Here is a 22,852-nt window from a genome sequence, read left to right on the forward strand (position 1 = left end):
TGTTTTTCTGCTGCCTTTACTGAGCCAAGCATACTTGTTCCTCATCAATATGCAAAGCTACAAAAATGTACAAGACATTTCGCTGTACCAGTAAAACACTTTCAGTCTATTTATCACAAAGATTGGCATTATAGTGAACATTATAAATTAGAGAAAGTGATTCTGACTAGTGTCTCCTCTGCTTCAGATCCCTCACAGCCATAATTAGGATTTATACAGATGGTGTAAAATAACAATAAATGATGTTGCATCTGTTCTGTTGAGAAACAATGCATTTATATAAATTTCTTTGCTTTGGTAAATTTTAAAATACATTCTATAGAGTAAGAAATTAACTTATCTATTAATTAACTAATTGAAATGTTTAATTTTAAAGAGATTTGTGTAAATAACAAAAATAAAATGCCGCATTTCATGCCAATTTGAAGCCTCTAAGCTTCAAAGTGTCATGAAAGTTTCACTTTTTTTAAGTACAAGATAAAATGTATAAAATAAATTACTCTTTCATTAATAAAATAAAAATTACTGTCTAGTATAAAATATTACAGTATAAATAGATTTGTTTTATCATTTATTTATATAAGAATATAAAATCTTTAAATCTAAAAAAGAAGATATTTTTTGTAGTAAATATTCAAATATTTCATAGTAAAAAAAAATTAATGAACTTTAGACTCTTTATCACTCACGTAACATCATCACACCGATAATAGTTTATTAAATGCGTCGGTTAATTTCTTTTGAATTTTTTTTTATATACAAATAATATCTAGCTTGTTGAACCAGTATACATAGGTAACTGCATCCATGTACATGAATGAGTGTAACATACCTTGTTAACATTCACTTGCCAGTGAATTCTATTGTCTAAATAATTAAAATCCAACTACAGAGTAGTTTTCTGAAGACAATACTAAGAAACTAATGATATTAAATGATAACATGTCGTCCAATTTTAGGTTTCAATGTCAGATGATAAATGTTAACCCGTTGTGCTATCCCAGTATGTTGTGTTATTAAAAATATTGCAATATCAATGTATGTTTATTGGATTACGCTATGGTTATTTAATAAAAAGTTTTAACAATTTACAAGAAAGTAAAACAGTTCCAGCTTTTCTTATTTTATCCTGAAAATTAATGAACGAGAAAGATCAAATGATAAAATACAATTATAATACCATTCAAAAATTCGCCTTCATAACAAAATTCAATGCATCTCAGTATCCCGCATACAAAATGATGTGTAGAATGTTATTTGGTCATGATTTTTATCCATTTCTTTTAAAAGGACAAGATTTTCAGCTCAGAAACTATATTTTATAAATAAAGTTTTGCTAATCACTGTGCAGTTCTATTTAATGAAATAAAAACTAGTATCACCTTTTAATCATGCATAGAATGATACCACTATATACGACCTATAACTTTTGGTTATTATTTGAATATATTCAAACATTATATTTTATGATAAAATAATGTAGATAAGATGTGCGGCTTATGTATGAAAGGTGAATGGAGGAAACTAACAAACTACTCAAATTTTAAATCTTGCAGCCCCCTTATATTGAACATGAAATTGATAGTAGATGAGGGAATAGATCCTTAGCAACCAGTCATAAACCGTACTATTTTTTTTCTTAATTATAATACCAAATGTATATTATTTATGTATTTATACAACTCTGTCATTGCAAATGTTAAAAATTGACACTTAAATCTTTTTACTTCTTTATATTTAGTCCTATAGCCAAAAATACTAAAATCTTGGTTCCAAAATTATGATGCCATGTTTATTAGAATCTGTTTAACTTTAATTCTGGAATAGTTTACACACAGTTAATGAAATTTTGCACCATAGTATATGTAATTTTGGGGATTGTTGTATATATTTCTGAAAATCGGTTGAAGAATCGTTGAGAAATAAGAAGTTACTATATTTTGTAAAAGGTTTCACTTTATGAAATTTTAAAAAAGTGTCTTTACTCCGAAAATTGGTAAAAGGTTTCTAACGTTTCCAGTTAGGTTAACGGCTATTCAAAACGCTTTCCTATTACGCCAGCGCCTCGTCGCTATATTCTTTGATATCAGCAAGGCGTTTGACACGGCCTGGTGGCATGGTATTCTACGCGCCCTCAAAGAATGGGGAGTCCGAGGGAATATCCTGACTTTTCTTAAGGATTTTTTAAATGACCGAAGTTTGCGTGTTCGTGTTGGAGATACTCTCTTGCGTAGCGTCGTCTTGGAGAATGGAGTGCCTCAAGGGAGTGTATTAAGTGCCACCCGATTTTCTGTAGCCATCAACAGTATTACTAAATGTGTGCAGACACCTGTTTTATGTTCTTTAATTGTTGATGATTTTGCTATATATGTTGCGTCCCGTTCTACATCCACGGCAGTGAGAATACTACAGAACACTGTATCTCGCCTTGAAGCTTGGTCCAAGGTTACCGGCTTCACATTTTAACCTGAGAAGACAATATGTGTAGTTTTTTCTCGCCTGCGGTACCCCTTTATTCCATAAGTCTTTCTCGGTGGAGAACTAATTGCTATCTCTTCTTATATCAGATTCTTAGGCTTATTTTTTGATAGCCACCTTACGTGGGTCAAACACATCAAAGAATTAAAAACTAGGTGTTCGAGACATTTAGATATGCTGCGGGTCCTTAGCAATACCAATTGGGGTGTCGTTCGGTCGTGTATATTGCGTTTTTACTGTTATTTGGTTCGTTCCCGTTTAGATTATGGTTGTGTCGCCTACTCTTCAGCGCGTAATACCGTGCTTAAGATGCTAGATCCTGTATATCATGCTTTCCTTCGGCTAGCTACAGATGCCTTTAGATCAAGCCCTGTTGTGAGCATCCTTGTCGACTGGGATAGATGGAACCAGGTATTAGCATCTTATTTTAGCCGCTTTAAGGGACAGCCAAATCACCCGGCTTTTGACGCAGTTCCTGGAAATACTTACTATCGCAGGTATGAGCACCGTCCACGTTCTACTGCACCTGTACGTCATCGTACCCGACGTCTACTACACCTTATGAATGTGGCCGCACCTTCTATTTTTCCTATTTATCCGTGTTCGTATCCTTCGTGGACAATCCCCCACATACATTTTATGTTTGACCTCGCGAAATACAGTAAAGAATCAACACCACCTATTTTTTTTTTTTTTTTTTTTTTTTTTTTTTTTTTAGCAAATGTTTCGCCATATTCTTTCCAAGGCTAACCCGGACACAGTGGTATACACAGATGGGTCGAAACAGAACGATACCGTTGACTGCGCGTTTATTGTTAATGACCGAACCTATATGTTTGGCCTACCTGGTATTACGAGTGTCTTTACTGCTGAACTGTAAGCTATAAATAAGGCTTTGAATATCATTAATCCTAAGTACCGTCGTGTCCTTTTTTGTAACGACTCGTGTAGTGCTTTCCAAGCCTACGAAATATCTTATCGTTACCGACATCTACAATGCAGTCGCCGTGTTGAACCATCGCGACACACAAGTGATTTTCTGGTGAATCCCTAGCCACGTGGGGATTCCGGGTAATGAACGTGCAGATTCTGCTGCTAAAGAGACATGTAGTCAACCCTCCTTCACTTCCCGTGTTACTTTTTCTTTCTTTTTCCCGTTTAGCCTCCAGTAATTACTTTCAGAGGATGAATGAGGATAATATGTATGAGTGTAAACGAAGTGTAGTCTTGTACAGTCTCAGTTCGACCATTCCCGAGATGTGTGGTTAATTGAAACCCAACCATCAAAGAACAACCAAGTATCCACGATCTAGTATTCAAAATCGTGTAAAAATAACTGGCATTACTAGTACTTGAACGCTGGAACTCTCAGCTTCCAAATCAGCTGATTTGGGAGGACGCGTTCACCGCTAGACCAAGCCGGTGGATAACTTCACTTCCCGTGTTACTACGACTTAGTTAACTGTGTAAAACGAACTCTTCGCGCAAAGTGGCAAGATAACTGGACGGCTACGTTAGATACCAAACTCCGTCACATTAAAGGTTGTGTGTTGCCATGGGACTCCTCATACAGGAAAATTGGTCGTGAGGAAGTCGTCCTCTGCCGATTGCGGAGGAAGTCGTCCTCTGCCGATTGCGGTTAGCACATAGCATAGCTATAAACGGGTATTTGTTGTCAGCAGTAAACGCACCAGTATGCATGCGATGCAACTGTGCGCCACATTCTTGTGGAATGCATACGATATGCGGTCTTGCGTCTGAATTTTAGTTAAATCCTGGGCAATAATAAAGAAGTTTTAGACCGGGTGTTTCTATTTCTTCAATGTGCTAATATTTTACACATTTTTTAATACTGTTTTTCTTCTTTTTTTTTGGGTTGTTGTATGTTTTTGTGTTTTAATATTTAGTTTAAGTTTTTGTTTTGTTTTTATTTAATATTTTAGTTTGTTTGATTTTGTTTTTAAATTTCTCCTTTAAGTTTTTATTTTGTTTTAATTTTTTTTATACTATTGTTTTTGTATTTGTAAACACTTTGCAAGATATTTCTGGTGTTGTGCAACTGTTGGTTTTAATTAATGGTTTTCTTACTCAGAATCAGGATTATCGTATTTAATTGTTTTGAATTTAAAAGAAAAGTAATTCTTGAAGAAATTTTGTAAGATAATTAGTTTAGATATGTATTTATTATATTTGAAAACTGTTAAAAATGGTATAATCTTTCATTTCTTTTCCTCATTTTTGTTTTTAGAAATACAATAAATATCATATCTATAATAAAGTAAAAAAAAGTGTATGGCCTTCAAATTAATGATCCCTTTGATAAAGTTAAATTTATTATTAATAGTTCTATGGCTATTAGTTCATCTTTCACATAGATCAGTTTATGTTTCTTACTGCATTTGAATATTTTAAAGGTATAAACATTATTATTGTTTTAACAATAATTTATATGCATATTCACTTCATCTACGAGGTTTGTATCCATTTTTAACCATTTCTCTTCCTAATTAAGAAAAGCATGTCCAACATTTCTTTGTTTGAATTGATAAATTTGGTAGGTTAATACAATAAAACTATTAAAAAGAGATGCATTCATAAAAATAGAAAAGTGTATAAATAAACGCCAAGATAACAATTTTTTATGAAGCAATAGCCAATGAAAACACTGGTATACACCATACATGTAAATAAATGTAACTGGATGTTCTTTGATTGGAACGGTTAAGTGAATAGCAAATGAGAGAGCCGATAATGTGTGAATTTTTTGTTTGCCTTAATTTTACTAATCCATTAAAAAAGGCAGCATTGAAGTCATTAACTTTCCCAGTTTTGTCAAGAAAGCTATGCAACTCTTAGTGGGATCTTAATGAAAATCTTATTGGAAATCTAACAGATTTTTTCATATAGCCATTAGTTTTTTGTAGACTTATCATATTTGTGGCTAAAATAATCCAGATGCACTAAAAGTCAGTTTTCTTAATATCTACTCGTAATAAGGGGAAGTCTTAATTAAAGACATTTCATTATATGTTCTATATTCCAGAGAAGTATTAAACATGTTGTTCTTTTGCCCTTATGCATTTGTGATGGCATTTAACCACTAAATTACACACTTCTGTCCATTAAATTTTATTATAGTTATCAAATCAACTAAGTTATCAATTGATAGCATAAAAAGGTTTGGATAATTTAGATTTGAAGAAAATATAATGTCTGATGTTTCCCCTAAATGAAAGATTTCAAGGCGTCAAATCACCTGAATGAACACAGAGGCCATTCAATATTTCTCAACATACTATACATTCAGGAAACATTTAACTGAAGAAGTCTCTTCTAACTTGTAGAGCATAATAAGGAGGTGCCCCATGTTTCTGTCAAACATACGGATGGCAAATATGAAACAGAGTTGTTTAATAGCTTAAAAATCATCTTATAAAGAAATAAGTCCCAGCATTCCATTTTTTGTGATCTTATATCAAACATGAACTTCATTCACATTTATTAATTTCTATCTTCATAAATACACAAGGTTTTTCATCAAACCAATAAACCAATTTATTAGGATGGTTTACTTGGCCATTTATTTAAAGCATTCTTTAACAATTCGTATATGTGAGCTGGAGAAGTAATGATGTGCTTCACATTGACCAAAGATTACTCGCCAAATTCCCTTTTTTGTCATTTTCATGAAGTACTTGAAATAATGTTGTTGGCCATTAACAATTAAGCTTCAATCCCTTTGGAATCTTTTATTTAGTTCTTCTGGATGTTTACAACCTAATGGAAGCCTTTCTGTTTTCTAAAAGGGAATTTTAGAATTCTGTTGGAAACAGAAAAGCCTTTCTGTTTCAAATGTCTCTAATTTGTTGTTTTCTGAAATTTAACTAATTCTAGGCCTAACTGTTTGTAGAACTCTCAATACGTTCAGTATTTTCACATTTTATGTTCAGCTTATATAATTGTTGGTAGGTTTGATAGTGTAGAATTTGGATATCTCATATGGAATTCTTCACGGTTGGCAGGAGTAACATTATTTTTATACCAAAGCATAAAAAGCCTTTCTTGTTTTGTGTACTTAGATAACATTATTTTCAATATAGAATCAAAAGAATTAACAACAATTGAAAAGTAACTATGTCAAAACCAAAAATTTCCCACCCATTTCAGGGCTTGAATTTACATGCAGGATAAATTGAATTTTAACCTTTGTATATTAAAGTACAATTAAAGTTGTTATATTAACTGATATTACTAAATAATAATTGTTTATTTCAACATTTTGAAATTTGGGCTAAATTAAGGATAAGTAGGCTTTGCTAGTGCTTATTTTTAATTTGGTCCTAGGTGTTTAAAATAAAAATGTAAAGAATTGAAATAGTATTTATTTTACAGTTTAATTTTTATTTCCTTTTTTAAAATAGTATTAGTACTGCATTAAAATATTCATTGATATTCATTCTCTCTTTGTTCTACTCTCAATTTTAATTCCTCTTAATTTTGCTTAATGAAAGACTTTTTCCTTGTAAAGTTTTTACTGTTTTTATTTATATCTAAATTAGTTTTCCCTTTACTTCTTTTTACCAAAGTAAATTAATTTCTAACATTATTGTTACTAGGTTCCGGGATGTTGGCGGGATGAGCGAAGAGGAGCTGCTCCAGCGGGCAGCAGAGGAACGTGCTAGTATTGTTGCTCGGTACCAACATGGACGACAGGAAGGTGCACAAATCGATCCTTGGGAAGATCCTGCGTATGAAATTTATCATGTGCTCGACAGATATGGTTTCATACAGTTAGTATTAATTGTTATGTTTCTATATCAATTTAAAAGATTTTTTTAAATTATTATTTAGTTCATTTTACTGTTATAAAAAAAAAAAAAATGTTTTAATTTATGTAGATATAAAAGTTACTTATATTATGAAGATTGTAAAAAATCTGATTGTAAGTTGTTATTTCATTATTCATTTACTAGAATTATGTTACATCCGTATTTAATTGACCATTATGTTGTAACAGATTTACATAAAAATTATTGGCCCATTATATTGATAACACCACTGTATTTGCTTAAAAGTTTGTGTAAATACATCTGAGTGGCACTGAACACACACAGTGGCATTTATATACATATTCAAGGTCTGGCAATAAATTTACCTTATGACAATTGAATAATTTTATTTACAAACCATCTGTGTTTATATGAACAAATTAGAAGATTCAACTAATCTTTGCCTGCTTGTTAAATATGTTTTCTTTTTTTAACATATCCTCTTAGTTATATTTATTATCATTAATTCACAGAATTTATCTACATTTTCTCTCAAAAGCAAGTAAGTAAATCTTTTTCAAAGTTTAATTGTGATAAATTCGTACAACAGAAATCCTTTAATATTAAAAAGCATGTAATAATATAGTAATGAAATTACCTAATATTTAATTTTTTTTTTTTGAAATCCTTGGTAATTAGTAAAGAAGCAGGTCTATTTTGAGAATACAGTAAATTACATCCCTGACAATCTGGTGGTCCTGTGATACCTGGAAAGTTTTGGAGAATAGCATCCTGAAATTTATTGATATGAAGTAAGGTAAAATGCTAATCGCCAGACATGTTAAATGAACCAATCCCATAAATCATTCAAGTTATAATTTCAGGTACAGTTTACTGCATACTGTTGGCATTTTTGTTGGTTTATGACTAGAAATCAATCCAGTTTCAAATAAAAAAACTATTATTATTGTCTATTAAGTGGTTCAAAAAATGACATCAGACACCTTTCCATAAAATATTAATCAGTATTATTATATTTCTTCTTGTCTAAAATATAATTTCTTAGAATTTTCTAAATCCCTACTCTCTCCTTCTCTTTTCATTTCATTTTCACAACACATCCACAGACAAAAAGTAAAAATTTCAATTATATCCAAGTATTGGTTACACCTCTGTTACAGAGATTAAGTGTACATAATAATATTTTTGTTCATTTCAAGTAGAGCACACAGGTACCAGTATATGTTAAGGACTTAATATTAAACTAATGTGGGAATTACAAGTAAATTACTGTATACAGAGTTCAATGTTATTTAAACTGGTGCTTTTTATCTCCTAAGTTTCAGCAGTAATCACTTACAATATAGTTATTTTAACTGAAATAATCCAAAAATCATCAATATCCATTTGAGCACCTCTCTCATGTATTAACTCTTTCTTATCCATACATACATTTTTCACAAAACACACTGGATAAGGCGTTTTCACAGTACTATCCGCTCTTTGTACACTTTCAATAAATTATACTTTTAAGTTTGTTATTTTATGTACTGTAATTTGTAAATAGTATTTTTTTTTCTGAATTATTATGGGCATCGACTGCTAAGGTCATTAGCCCTCGTCACAATCTTTAAAAGAAACTACTATCACCATCTGGATCGTCATATGTAAGGGTGTAAAGGGCCCTTACATTTTATTTAAAAACACAAACTACACAAAACATTTAAGACATAAAGACAAGGACAATCACAAAACACTTATGGGGTGTAAAGGGCCCCAATATTAAAATTTGAGATGGTTCCCAAAAGACCATTAAATTAAAATTAAAATTAAAACTTATCCTACCATATCTTTCTTTCTTTCTTCTACGAGTCTCATTTATAGTTTGTTTAAGCACCCTCGGGGCGACCAGAACCGCCGTTGAGCAGTATATCAGTCGCGCCAGGGTGCCGTGGCAGTTGAATCCTTCTTATAAACAGGCTATAGGCATGCACAGCGTACACCCACAGCCTCGCGCCCTCAATCCGCCCTTGAGGGTCCCCCATGCCATCATCGGACACACCCCGACTCACTGCTCTTGAATGCAGGTGAGCCAAAATGGCCTAGGCAAGAGGGCTACCTCCCGTCACTATACGTGCCACGTTTCGAGACTCCCTTATGTATATATGCATACATTTAAAATTAAAATTAAACTTATCAATACCATTTTTTCTTTATATATATAAAGATTTTATATATATTTTCTTTATATATATTTATATATATATATATATATATATATATATATATATATATAAGCTACCGCTTAGAGTTTCTTTTGTCACAGCTTTAAACTTTCATTTTTATAGACTTTTAAGAAGTCCACTGGCGTGTAAAAATGCAACTATATTTTCTTAATTTCCATTATCCAGATCAGCAGTAATATTATTTCTAAAACGGAACCTCTTTCTGAGGTCCTCATATATGGTACACTCTTCTATAAGATGCTTGATTGTCAGTGTTTTATTACAAACACCGCACATTGGTCTCACTTCGCCGGTTAACAAATATAAATTTGTTAATCGCGTATGACCGATTCTAAGTCTGGTCACCGCTACTTGTTCACGGCGAGTCAACTTATAGTCGCTTTTCCATTTATAAGGAGAAGATTTTACTGTGTTTAATTTTGTATTTAATCTCCTCCATTCAGCATTCCACTTGTTTTTTACTATGTTTGTTAGACGGTTTTTAACATCTGCCACTCTTACAGGAAATGCATCCAAAACATCGCAGACTGTTGCCTTTCTGGCAGCTTCGTCTGCGATTTCATTACCTGTAATACCAGCATGCCCCAGAGTCCATACAAATATGCATCGCTGTCCTCGTTGTTTTAGTACGTATAAAATGGACAGGATGTTTGCAATTAGGACATCCTTAATGTTCTTGTTCCGAATTGCGACGAGTGCACTTAATGAATCGGAACATATTAGCACTCTCTCTTCGCAATAGTGTTCAGTGTAGCGAAGAGCTTGCTGAATTGCAGTGAGTTCTGCCGTGTAGACACTGGCCACATCTGGCAGTCTCCAAAAGTGGGCTTCTTCATTTACATATATCGAGCATCCAACACCATGTTCGGTTTTAGAACCGTCAGTATAAATTCTAATATGTTCTTCGTAATTACTGACGGTTGCCAAAAATTCCTGCTGGATGATCACTGCTGGTTTCTTTTTTATTTCTCCTTGATAGAGATCCAAACTTGTATTAACCGCTGGCAAGAGCCATGGCGGTATTTCTCTAGTAGAAATTGCCAATGTATCTGGAATGGCAATTTCATATTTATTTCTTAATTCGTGGTACCTAATTCCGGCTGGTCTGGAATAGGTAGCACGACGTTCGTATAATGCAGCCATGGGATGATTCGTAAACAATTTATTATTTATATGAGCAGGGAAAGCCCATATATTTGCTGCATATCTTAACAAGAGGATCTCTCTTCTATAATGTAGTGGCATTATTCCGGCTTCAGACATCAGACTAGCCGCCGGACTTGTGCGGAAAGCACCTGTTGCGTATCTTATTCCGCTATTATGAACTACGTCTAACTTTCTTAAGTGTGACTTAATAGCGGATGAATATACGATACATCCGTAGTCTAGTTTAGATTGAACCAATGCTTTATACAATCTCAATAATGTCTCTTTTTCTGAGCCCCAATTTAAGTTCGATAAACATTTTATAATGTTTAGGGCTCTTTTGCATTTATCACTCAAGTCCTGTATATGTAATCCCCATGTAAGGGATTTATCCAATACTAGTCCTAAATACCTTACGCTGTCTTTATATTGTATTGGATTATCATCAATTGTCAACGCAGGACTTTGATGAGGAATTCTCTTCCTACAAAAGTGTACACAGCACGTTTTTTCTGGTGAGAATTGGAATCCATTATTCCTTGCAACTTCATTTAGAGCATTGATCGCTCGTTGCAATTTGTACCTCACCATAGCAGTCTTGTTGCTGGCATATACGATTGCCAGATCATCAACATAGACGCTTTTGCTGATTTCTACTGGAATGGCTAATATCAATTTATTAATGGCAATGGTAAACAAGGTACCGCTCAACGGCGAACCTTGCGGTATGCCATTTTCCAAGATTCTTTCACATGAATATTCATTGTTGACGCGTACTTGGAAGGTACGGTCATTCATGTAGTTGCTGAGCAGTATAGGCAGATTGCCACGAATGCCCCATTCATGTATCTGGAGCATTATCCCATGACGCCAGGTCATATCAAAAGCCTTCTGAAGATCAAAGAAGACTCCAACACAATGTTTCCTTTTAATAAAGCTGTTATATATAATGTCCTCTAAGCTGATCATTTGATCAGTGGTAGAATGGTATTGCCGAAAACCTGCTTGATACGGTGATATCAGGTTTTCTTTTTCCAAAACCCAGACGAGTCGATTATTAATCATTTTTTCCAATATTTTCCCCATAGCACACGTCAGAGAAATAGGACGGTAGCTATTGGGGTGTTAAATTTTTATTTTTCTTTGGTACTGGAACAACATGAGCTTTTTTCCACTGCTGCGGGTACGTTCCATCCCGCCATATTTTATTATAAAGTTCTAATAATCTACGCTTTGCAGTGGTATTCAGCTGCCTGATCATATTATAGTGGATTTCATCCGGACCAGCAGCTGTGTTACCTGATTTTTCCAACGCTTTCGCGAATTCTTCCATTTTAAATGGTACATTATACGAGTAATTATACTCAGTTCTAAAATTTAGTAGACCGAGTTCTTCTTTTTTGGTTCGAAAACCTTCCTCGTAGTTGGCTGTTTTGCTGGCCTTTTCGAAGTGATTGGATAACAGCTCTGCAATTTCATATGGAGTATCTTTTATTTCATCTTCATCTTGAAGGCTAGTTGGGAGCAAAATCATTACGCCCACAAATCGCCTTCACTTTCCTCCAAATATCTGATGCAGTAGTAGTTTTGTCGATGGATGACACGTATTGCTGCCAGGATCGTTTTTTCGAATCTATCATAAGACGTTTTGCATACGCCCTGTATTTCTTAAAGGCAACAAGATTTTCTATACTAGGACGTATAGAAAAGGCGTTCTTAAAGGCGTTATACGCCCTTTTCTTTCTTTTTATAGCTTCACTTATTTCATCGTTCCACCATGGAACGGGTTTCTTTGTAAGTTTCCCAGATGTTTTGGGAATATATCTCGATGCCGACTGAATTATTGCATTTGTTATGGCGTCGACATCGTCTCCAATAACTCCAGTTGTTTCTGGGAGTATCGTTCTAGCTGTGAAGCTCGTCCAGTCTGCCTTATCAAATAACCATGTTTTAGAGACGGGATATGTTTTTCTTGTAACATCAGTTACAATTTGCACCGGGAAATGATCGCTTCCATGCAGATCGTCTATGACATGGAAGCTGTACCTCGGTGCTATCGATCCGCTTATAAGTGCAAGATCTATACAGGACGTCGATCCATCTCTGGCATTGAAAAGATTCCTGATCCGTCGTTTAAAATAATAAGTTATGAATTCATCAGGAACCCTTCCAGTTCTCTTCCACGGGGATCTACTCGATCTGATCCCCAAAGAGAATTATGAGCATTAAAGTCACCCACCAGTAAAACAGGTGGGGGAAGCTCGGAAATTAGTCTTGCTATGTCATCCTTATTCCAATCAAAATACGGCAAGTATATGCTGCAGACAGTGACCTGGAGCGGACGCTTCATTCTAACGGCGACCGCTTGTAGGTTTGTGTTTAGAACAACCGCTTCGGTGGTAGCTCTAGTCGATGTTAATATAGCTACTCCACCTCTAACTCTTACATTTGGCGGTTGATCTCGCCGAAATATATCGAAACCTTTTAATTTAAAATTTTCATTTCGGCGGAAATGCGTTTCTTGCAGACATATACAAATCGGGTCTACATCATGCACCAAGCGTTGGAGCTCATGGATGTTTGAAAAACATCCATTGATGTTCCATTGTACAATCGACTCGCTAATTTTTAATTAAATTATCACCTTGGTTTTCCTTTCGGCCATCCTTTTTTTCTCTTCTTCTCCATATTGCGAACGGCATCATGTTCGCGGAGAACATCGTCGCCGGTGTAGCTTCCGGTCTCCGAATCGGAGACCACCGAAGCTGCCGACGACGACGGGCATGGATCGGCGCCGATTGAGAGGCGGCAATTCTGGCCGCTCCCCGACACGGGGGGCGGACCGGTCACCGCCCGTGGAAGGGGGGACACTCGTCCCCCCTGGAATTTTTTTGTGCCCTCTGAGGCTTAGAGGCCACTTCAGTTACAGGAGGCTTGGGAGCCTCCATAACAGACTCTGTAGCTGTCACTTTCTTATTTTCAACTAAACTCTCGCTAAGACGGACTTGGATATCAGGTTTAGTGTCCGTTTTCTTCTGTGCTGGAGCGACTTTCTGTTTTGCAGATGTGTCTTCAGGAGGCTGTACAATTATTCTTGGCTTAACAGGTTCTTTAGTCCTGAGTGGCTTCATTTTGTTTTCGATTATCTTCTCAATTAAGCCAGCCAAGGTAGGTGCAAGTTTGTTGATGATTACACTCTCAACAGCAACTGGAGCAGGAGCAGGAACAGCAGCCGCAGCCTGAGCATATGTTGTTGTTGCTCTAGGTCTGCGGGTGTTTACGATCATTTTTGCTTCAAGGTAGCTGACTTTTTGCAGGGTTTTTACTTCCTGCACAGCCACTTCGTCTTTGTAAACAGGACAGTTCCTGGATCTACAGGAATGCTGTCCTCTGCAGTTTATACAGGTAGGAGGCTCCTTACACGGCTCTCCTTCATGAACTGCATCACCGCACACGCATATTTGCGGCCTCTCACACCTAACAGCGCTGTGTCCAAAGCGTTGGCATTTAAAACATCGCATTGGCTGTGGGACAAATGCCCGCACATCCAACCGATGTATGCCCGCTCTTATCTTCTCCGGTAAAGTAGGCCGGTTAAATGTAAGAACATGGGATGCAGAAGGAAGGACTTCGCCATTCCTTCTCATGTTCAACCTCCGACATTCTAATACTCCTTGCGGCGCTAATTCTTCTACAATTTCCTGCTCCGTACAGTTAAGAAGATCCCGACAGACCACAACACCCCTTGAGGTGTTGAGCGTGCTGTGGGGATCAACACGTACAGCTAGCTCTCCAATTTTCTTTAGTCCTAGAATCTTCTGAGACTGTATATCATTAACAGTCTCTACATGAAGTCCCGTGAAAGTTTTTCTTATTTCTTTAACAGGGCCTCCAGCACATTTGTTTATTTCCCGAGCGATGAGGAAAGGACTCATCTTCGAGAAATTACCTTCTTCCTTCGTGATATCCAAATACTTAGGTTTTGGGATGCTGCTCTTAAAAAAAGCTTTCTGCAAGCTTTTTCTAGCCTCAATCTCAATCCTCTTAATCTCCGTACTCTTTCGACGTTTCGCCTCAGGCGAAACAGCCGGTTCTAAACGAGAGTGTTTGCGTGAACCCTCTGCCACGTTTAATTGTTCAGTTTCCATGAACAAATAATCCCTTCTGTAATAAGGCTAGCCGCCGGGGTACACCCCCACTCCAGGGCTACCAACCCTGGAGGTCCGTTCCGGTACTCCGGTGGAACGGGCATATGCCCTGGCAGAGAGCGGATGCGCAGTCTCTGCACTGACTCCAGGCCCCTACACACCGAAGCTTTCAGGGCTCCCATGCTCCGAACATGGGCACCTTAACTACATGCTTGCCATCGCGGGGGGCATGTGGACGACGAAAGGTCTCCGTTACACCTGCAAATAACTTTGACCGTGGCCGCCACATCGCCAGCTCTAAAGGCGGTATTAATCCATTTCCGTAATCGTTAATAATGTCGTATCTGCAGGTGGCCGTAAAGTCCAGTCCTGTAATTCGGCCTATAGATGTAAATCGACCGAAAAAAGCATATCCGAGAAACAACACTCGGAACCCCGTTAGCCAGCTATATGTAATGTACTTGAGTACGCTGTTGCCGCCCTGGACGTGGAACGTAGTTGTTGTGTTCCGGACGTGGGGAATATCTACCTCAGGGCTGTAAATAGTAGTTTATTATAAACTTTTTTATTTTTTTTTTATAGTTATACTATTTACATTTACTTAAAGCATTCAATATCAAGTACAAAAAGAAAAATATATATCTAACCTTGAATAGAAAAATATGTTATGAATAGATAAAATTAATTTACAGTATTTTATACTTCAAAACATTTCAGTAGAATTTATAGATTGTAGTTATAAGAAGTTTTTTTTTTTTTTACTGTAGTACATTCTATAAACTTGTTTTTAACTGTTATTTAAAATTGTTTTCAATTTATGTATCGTAGAAAATAAACTTTCCTAATTACTTAAATAATAATTAACTTGTTAAAACAAAAATGAATGAATCATGGCAGTAACAGTTTTTATTTATTTGTACTGTCTAATAATAATAATAATTTCTATAATAAATTGACAATCACTTTCTATAATTTCTTACAGTAGGATAAGTGAATAAAAGGTTTTATTATAAATCTCTTCTAAAGACTGAAAGAATTTTCAAACATTTAAGAAATCATGAAAATGCAGTTTTTTAATATAAGACGCAACCGTATCACATTAGGGGATAGAAATTTATCAAATATTTTGTAGTCCTTATTACTTAAATCTTCTAACAATTTCCAAAAACATTGTCTAAGAGAAATAAAATTTATTCAGTAAATTATAAAGAAGCCATTTACTTAAGGTGTAAAGTTTTTGTGAAACCACCAAAAATATATTTCTGTTATCCGCACACTAATTTGACAATATTTAAATGTTAGTCGAGCAGCAATCCATCCTCTGCTCTCTATATATGAATAAGTGATGTTTTTATGTGACAGACTGTAAAGGCAGTTACTTTTATACGGATTTGAATACTGGATCATGAATACCGGTGTTCTTTGGTGATTGAGTTTCAATTAACCACACATCTCAGGAATGGTTGATCTGAGACCGTACAAGGTTACACTTCATCTATATTCATGCATTTTATCCTCAGAAGTAATACCTTACGATGGTTCTAGAGGCTAAACAGAAAATGAAAAAGAAAAAGAAAGACACATTGAAGATCCCTCTACATCAGTTAGTTTACTTGAATTCATTATAGCTCGCCTACTAGAGAGCCCCACAACTGATTATTTTATTTATGAGGTATACTCAACATCGGTAGTTGAGTGTTCACTCAACATCAGTTTGAATATCTGAATGTTATGAATAACTGAATTGTTAAATATGGAGATTAAAATGAGACCTAATCTGTTGAATCTTTCTCAAAATATTATAATAATATCATTTAATACTTCTTTCTTTTTTACTTTAGTGTGACAGCAAGTCTTTTAGTTAGAGTACATTTCATTTGAATAGATACATTATTCAAATTGGATATAAACACACACGAAACCTCTTAGCCCAAACGCATATACTGTCTGTTCCATTGGGTAAAAAGTACACTGATTTTTGTGAAGACAGTAATCAGTGTTAAACATTGTGAAAGCCTTTCAACCTTTGTTGAGCAAATAAAGTATGTACATAACACCTTTTATTTTTACATTCTCATATTTTAATATAGAGCCAATCCTTTCAGTCTGCATCCATCTATTTTGTATGACAAACTGATAAATTTCCACAGTACTGGTAATCTGAAATATCTGTGTGGGTGAGACAGAGATCACAGTGCTTGACAATGTGCTTGTTACATTGCAGTGAGGCCTGCTTTTTACTAATGTTGCTTTTAAAAGATGTGGATTTTAGATTTTCACAAATCTAAAATTATGAATAAATTATTTTATGAATACCAGTGCTGCTACGCACAAGAAACATGTTATTCACTCCTTCTGTTAATTTTATGTATATTTGGCAACATTTTCCAGTACAATCCTGATTCATTGAATTATAAACGTTTATGATTAATTAATCATTTGATGAGATTAATGATTTACTATTTTACCATTTTTCTACTTCTTGTTCAAATTTATTTTTTTTAATTCCATAAAACCTGTCAAAAATTGGAACTTGTAATGTAACATTAAAAGTCTAATGCACTATATGTTTTTAAAACTGTCTAGCCAGCTGTTACTGGCTTGTAGATTGTCTAATTGTTCTACATAAGATTAACGATAAGATTTTTTTATTAGCAGTAAACTTTCAGATTTTTTTTATAGAGTTTAGAGATTTAGATATAAATTAAAAGCAGAATAAAAAATTTTCTGAAGGTTAGTGTTTGGATTACCACAACCATACTATGCGTATTGCAAATACATGCGCATTTGCAAAAAAAAAAAAGTCTGTTTAATTATTTTTCTCTCTTTAATTAATTCAGAGTTTTACAAACTTTTCTGCCTCCATATTGTTAATAATTAAACTATAGATAAAAAATAAGTCGTCATTTTTGTGTTCCTTTTTTTTGTACAGAAATAATTATAGGTTTCAGTGAGTTTTCTTTGTATATATATATTTTTTTATTTTTTGCTCTCCTTTTTTCAAAGAAACAGTAGTTAAAATACAAGCACCATGTGCGCTTATACCAGCACCAGTGTGTTGCACACACTATAAAATTGGTTTTATTGTTTATCAAACATAATTGGTGGAACAGTACTATTGTAATGTGCCATTTTCATAGGTGCTGTACCGCTGACAAGTGGTTGTTAATGACAGTTATGTTTTCTTTATGCTCTGTATATTACATTGCTTTTTCAGTGTTTTCTTTGTGAACAAGATTACCAGTTTTTTTTTTTTATATTAGGATTGCACAGAGGGTTAGCACTTGCCTTCTCACCTTCTCATATTGGAGGTAAACTGCGTGAGGCCAGATAATTTGAATATATATGGCTTCTTCAGACTGTTTCTTTGTTAAGTAATGTCCAATAAGGGTTCTATTTAATAAATCCTTACTTAGTGAAAACAGTAATTAACAAGCAGTAAGTGAGCTGACCTCTGATTAAAAAAAAAGATCTGATTAATGTATATGGTGATTTATATTTCAAGATCATGAATCAATCATTACTTAAATTTTTTATTTCTATTTTTTAACATTTCACTGTTATTGATCGATATATTATTAAAAAAAGGTTATATTATTGATAGTGGTGTATATCACCAGATTTCATATAAAAAATTTATCATTTTTTATAACTTGTTATTGTCATTTATGTAAACTCTATTTTAAAAAATACTAGTTTAAAAAACTGATATTTTCCAACAAATCAAAAAAAGTTGATCTGGTAAGTGAGAATATTTGTCTTTAGGAATTTTTTTTTTTTAAAAGTATGAATTTCATGTTTCTCTTTTATTTGGAATATATATATATATATATTCCAAATCATATATTAGTAAATATAGTTTGTGAGAAATATCCAACCATAAAAAGTGATATTAACAATTATAATACTTATGTTCTAGTCAAAATCTTATCTCCTAGAACAAAATTTGTGGCAAAAAAAGATTTTATCTTTCATTAATAAAAAAAAAGTAAAAATATAATGTAAAGTAAAAAATTATAATGTCTATATGGTTACTTGCGTTTCCCGTAGCAGTCAATCTTTTTATTTTATGTTTTTAGTCAAGTAACCAGAGGCAGGTGCAGCCAGACACATAAACAGTAATGGTAGCAGTGGCTGTGTTGGTTGAACCACAGAACCATATACCTTTGCACCCCCTTAAATAAATCTGAATTCAAAAAACGGGTAAATATTTTTAAATATTTACCTGAAGAGTATTTGCAAACCCAAATCTACTGAATATCCCGTTAAGTATAATCAGGATTGGAAAAATTTACAATCATTGTTCAAAACTTTTTTTACCTTTCTTCAACCCTTTCAAGGTCGAATTTCAAAAATCTAGAAATTGGTTTATTCACATGAAAATTACACTCACAAAAAATCAGACAAATTTCTTCATTTGTTACAGAGAAATTAAAAAAATAGCAGGGTTTCAAAAAAAATTAAAAAATCCACTTCAGCCCTTGAAACTCAGAATTTAAAAAAATTATTTCATAGTGTGCAATTACACTGTAAGAAGAACATATATACAAGTATTCATCAATTTATCTTCAGTAGTTTTTGCTTGGCGTTTATAATGAATCGCTCACAATATGATGTTGTCTTCAGTTTCAATAAGACCTCTGTTGAAAATATTTCTACTAAAAAATATGTTGGGAATGGCTCACTGTAAAAAAAGGAGCATGAGAACTTAGCAGCCCAAATGAGAAGTGCAGCACCATAACGGATTATTTATTATTTCCACATTTTAATAAATAATTTTTCATTTTTAGATGACACTTCTTAATAACCATGATCTGTTAGATCAAGGGAGTATTTGATGCATGCAAAAGTTAGTGTTCAACTTACTAACAAATAATTGGAAATTGGGAAATTGTTTCCAAAAATATAAGAGTGCCCCATTGCACTTCCCAAAACAGCACCCCAGGGGCATGCCGTTTGTTACCAGTTGATGGTGATGATCAGTCTAGCCTCCCACAAGACGCTCGCATACCTAATCACTTGCCTCACACGTAGTCCCCACAGGAAGCCCATTATTATTAAACAGAGATTTTTACTAAACAGAAATTTATTTTATTTTATGTAAATTTAATTGTATTATTTTTGTAATATTATTCATTTGAATGATTCAGTTCAAACCCAGCTCACACAGTGGCCAAAATCAGAGTTCACTTTCATCAAATTTTGTGCTTCAGTGGGCAAATCACCACTACTAAATATTTTAGAGATTTTTTGAGATGAAATATATCTAAAAACCTTCTCAGTTATGCCAAGAAACATGGGTAAAAATTTGGTTGCGATTAATAAGTTGTTTTGTTTATCCCGAACAAACAAAAATCCTCTTCCTCTTTATATAATAACATAGATTACTGTTTAACAAATTTCCAAACAATTAACAATCTCTTGTTTTTAACAAAAAAATTATTTAAATCAAAATTTAAAAAATGTTTAATCTATTGCTGAATTTATTTTATTAAAGAATTTTTGGATACTTAACTGTAACAACTGTTTTTTTGTGCTTTAATTATAGTGGTTTGTGATTTTTTATATTAACAAAACATTTGTTTTAATGTAATGTTTGTTTATTAAGAAGTATCGGTAAAAACAAAATTAGCAATAATTTGTACATTTATATTGTCTCTTGTTAAATTTATTACCTTATTATGTAGTTAACATTTATCTATAATTATTTACTTCACTCTTTAATTATTCTAATCAGAAAAATAATAGTGTTTAAAAAATTATCCTAATTTAATAATCAGAGAAAAAACCAAATTTAAATGGATTTTAAATTTATAATTTATGTTTTTATTTATGAATTACAATTTTTTTTTTTAATTATTTGACTGCTTTTAATGCTATAAAATAGTACATATAAAATAAAGTGTATAAAAAAGTGACAATAAAGTGTATTTAAATACGAAACAGATTGATCATCATTAAGCAAGAAAAACTGAAATAAACCGTTAAAACATTAATTAAATTGATCATTCCAACTGCCTTCAGTGTGTTTATAGGGAGAATAATTCTAGTTGCAGGTAGATTGATCAAAATATTTAAAATATATATATATGAAAAAATTATGTGTATAGAAATGTCACCGGTGGAACTCTGTTTTAAAACAGGCAATATAAAATTTACCTGACATTAAAAGTGGTAATGTATCGTTATGAATTGTATAATCACTGGTAATAAGCCATGGATCAGCTAGTATGAGTTCTAAACTAAGTGTAAAAGTGCACAATGATTGATCAAAATTTTCCTTATTGTCAATTACAATATTAACTTGTGATCTATGCGAACCACCAACCTGTTAAACAAGACAATCATTGGTATTTTACTTTAGCTCACATTCTTGAGTTCTTCTGTGAAGTATTTTAGGTCTAGTAACAATAAATTGCGTATGATGCAGTTTACCATTGACTTAGTAAGCAGTTTATGCTTGATTTGTTATTCTAATTTACTTTTTGTTTTGTTATTCTATCTAAAAATGTAATTTTTAGTTTTGCAACTTTTTTAAAATGATTTTTGTGTACAGCAAATGACAAATTAATTGCTTTTAATTATTTATTATACTGTATTTTGATTTTAATCTAATATCTTTTGTTTTAATTAGAAATATTTATTTTTTTAAGCTGTTATGTAGTTTATTATAAGTATTATGAAATTCTGTAATGAAAAAATATTTATTATAAAACCTTGGTCAATTATAATATTAAAATTGTTAAGAGAATTAAATTTTTTATTTATGATGTTATTTTTTATTATTCATGTTTTTATTTCGGTATATGAATGTGGTTGCAGTGATGAACGAGTCACTGAGAAACAAGATGCAGAAAAGGTCAAAGTGGAGATGGAAAGAGTCAAGAAATGGGTTAAAATGTTACACCAATGGAGTACAACATGTGCCTCAGATAAACTCAGACGGAGAGTGTTCAAAGGCATTCCTAATTCCTTACGAGGAGATGCATGGAGTAAAATGCTTAATTTGGGAACAGTTAGAGAGGAACAAAGTGGCAAATATGAGGTATATTTTTTCTTATTTAATAAAGTTAACTTTTTATGATTATGATACTGTCTTAATTCAGATTAATAATTATTAGAATATAATTATTATTATTTATTCATACAGAATAATAAACACTTTTAAAATCAACAAACATCAACACTACAATTTCCCTTCATTTCATCGCATCTTTAACCTCTTGGCTAAGATGAAGCTGTTGAGTAGTCGAACAATACTTACAAAAACTGGCATTATAATTTCATCTGTGAAATACTGTGGGTAGAGATAATCCAAAACTATAGTAACTGATCAGCTCAACCAGATGTCAACAATGTAGCCGGCCTCTGTGGCGCGAGTGATAGTGTGTCGGCCTTTCATCTGGAGGTTCCAGGTTCGAATCTCAGTCAGGCATGGCATTTTTACACATGCTACAAATCATTCATCTCATCCTCTAAAGCAATACCTAATGATGGTCTGAGAGGTTAAACAAAAAAAAAAAAAAAAAAGTTAAAACAATGGTAAATTTTCTTAGATATCTTGTATCGTTAATTTATCATTGTTTACTTAGAATTAATTTATCACATTTTAATTTTAAAAAATAAGGTAGACATTTATAATAAAATTATTTATTTAACAGGAGATGCGGAACTTGGCATGGAAGTGGTCAACAGATATCAGACAAATCGACTTGGACGTGAACAGAACTTATAGAGATCACATAATGTTTCGTGAACGTTATAATGCCAAACAGCAGCAATTGTTTAATGTTCTTGGTGCATACAGTGTATATAATGTTGAGATTGGTTATTGTCAAGGTATGTCACAAATCGCTGCTTTACTACTTATGTACCTTGACGAAGAGGATGCCTTTTGGGCACTTTCCGTCCTTGTATCTGATCGAAAATATGCAATGCATGGTAAGTTGATTTAATTTCTTATTTTGTAACTAGAAGTATTAAATGTTTATAATTTTCTTTAAGGATTAAGTACTTAATTTTATGCTAGTAAACATTTTCAAGAATCTCTTTTCTATTTATGTAG

The 22,852-nt window shown here is 33.3% G+C and overlaps 1 protein-coding gene across 1 annotated transcript in view; it reads left to right on the forward strand.

The window, feature by feature from the left end:
* LOC142329126 (USP6 N-terminal-like protein) overlaps positions 1–22,852 on the forward strand; it is a 112,720-nt gene that overhangs the window by 34,427 nt on the left and 55,441 nt on the right. Inside the window, exons 2-4 of the mRNA XM_075373463.1 lie at positions 7,095–7,268; positions 21,610–21,832; positions 22,449–22,728. Of these exons, the coding sequence (XP_075229578.1) occupies positions 7,114–7,268; positions 21,610–21,832; positions 22,449–22,728 (658 nt within the window). The 5' untranslated portion in view covers positions 7,095–7,113. The remainder of the gene's footprint in view (positions 1–7,094; positions 7,269–21,609; positions 21,833–22,448; positions 22,729–22,852) is intronic.

This window comes from Lycorma delicatula, chromosome 8 (genome assembly GCF_047948215.1).
Source record: "Lycorma delicatula isolate Av1 chromosome 8, ASM4794821v1, whole genome shotgun sequence".
Taxonomy (NCBI): domain Eukaryota; kingdom Metazoa; phylum Arthropoda; class Insecta; order Hemiptera; family Fulgoridae; genus Lycorma; species Lycorma delicatula.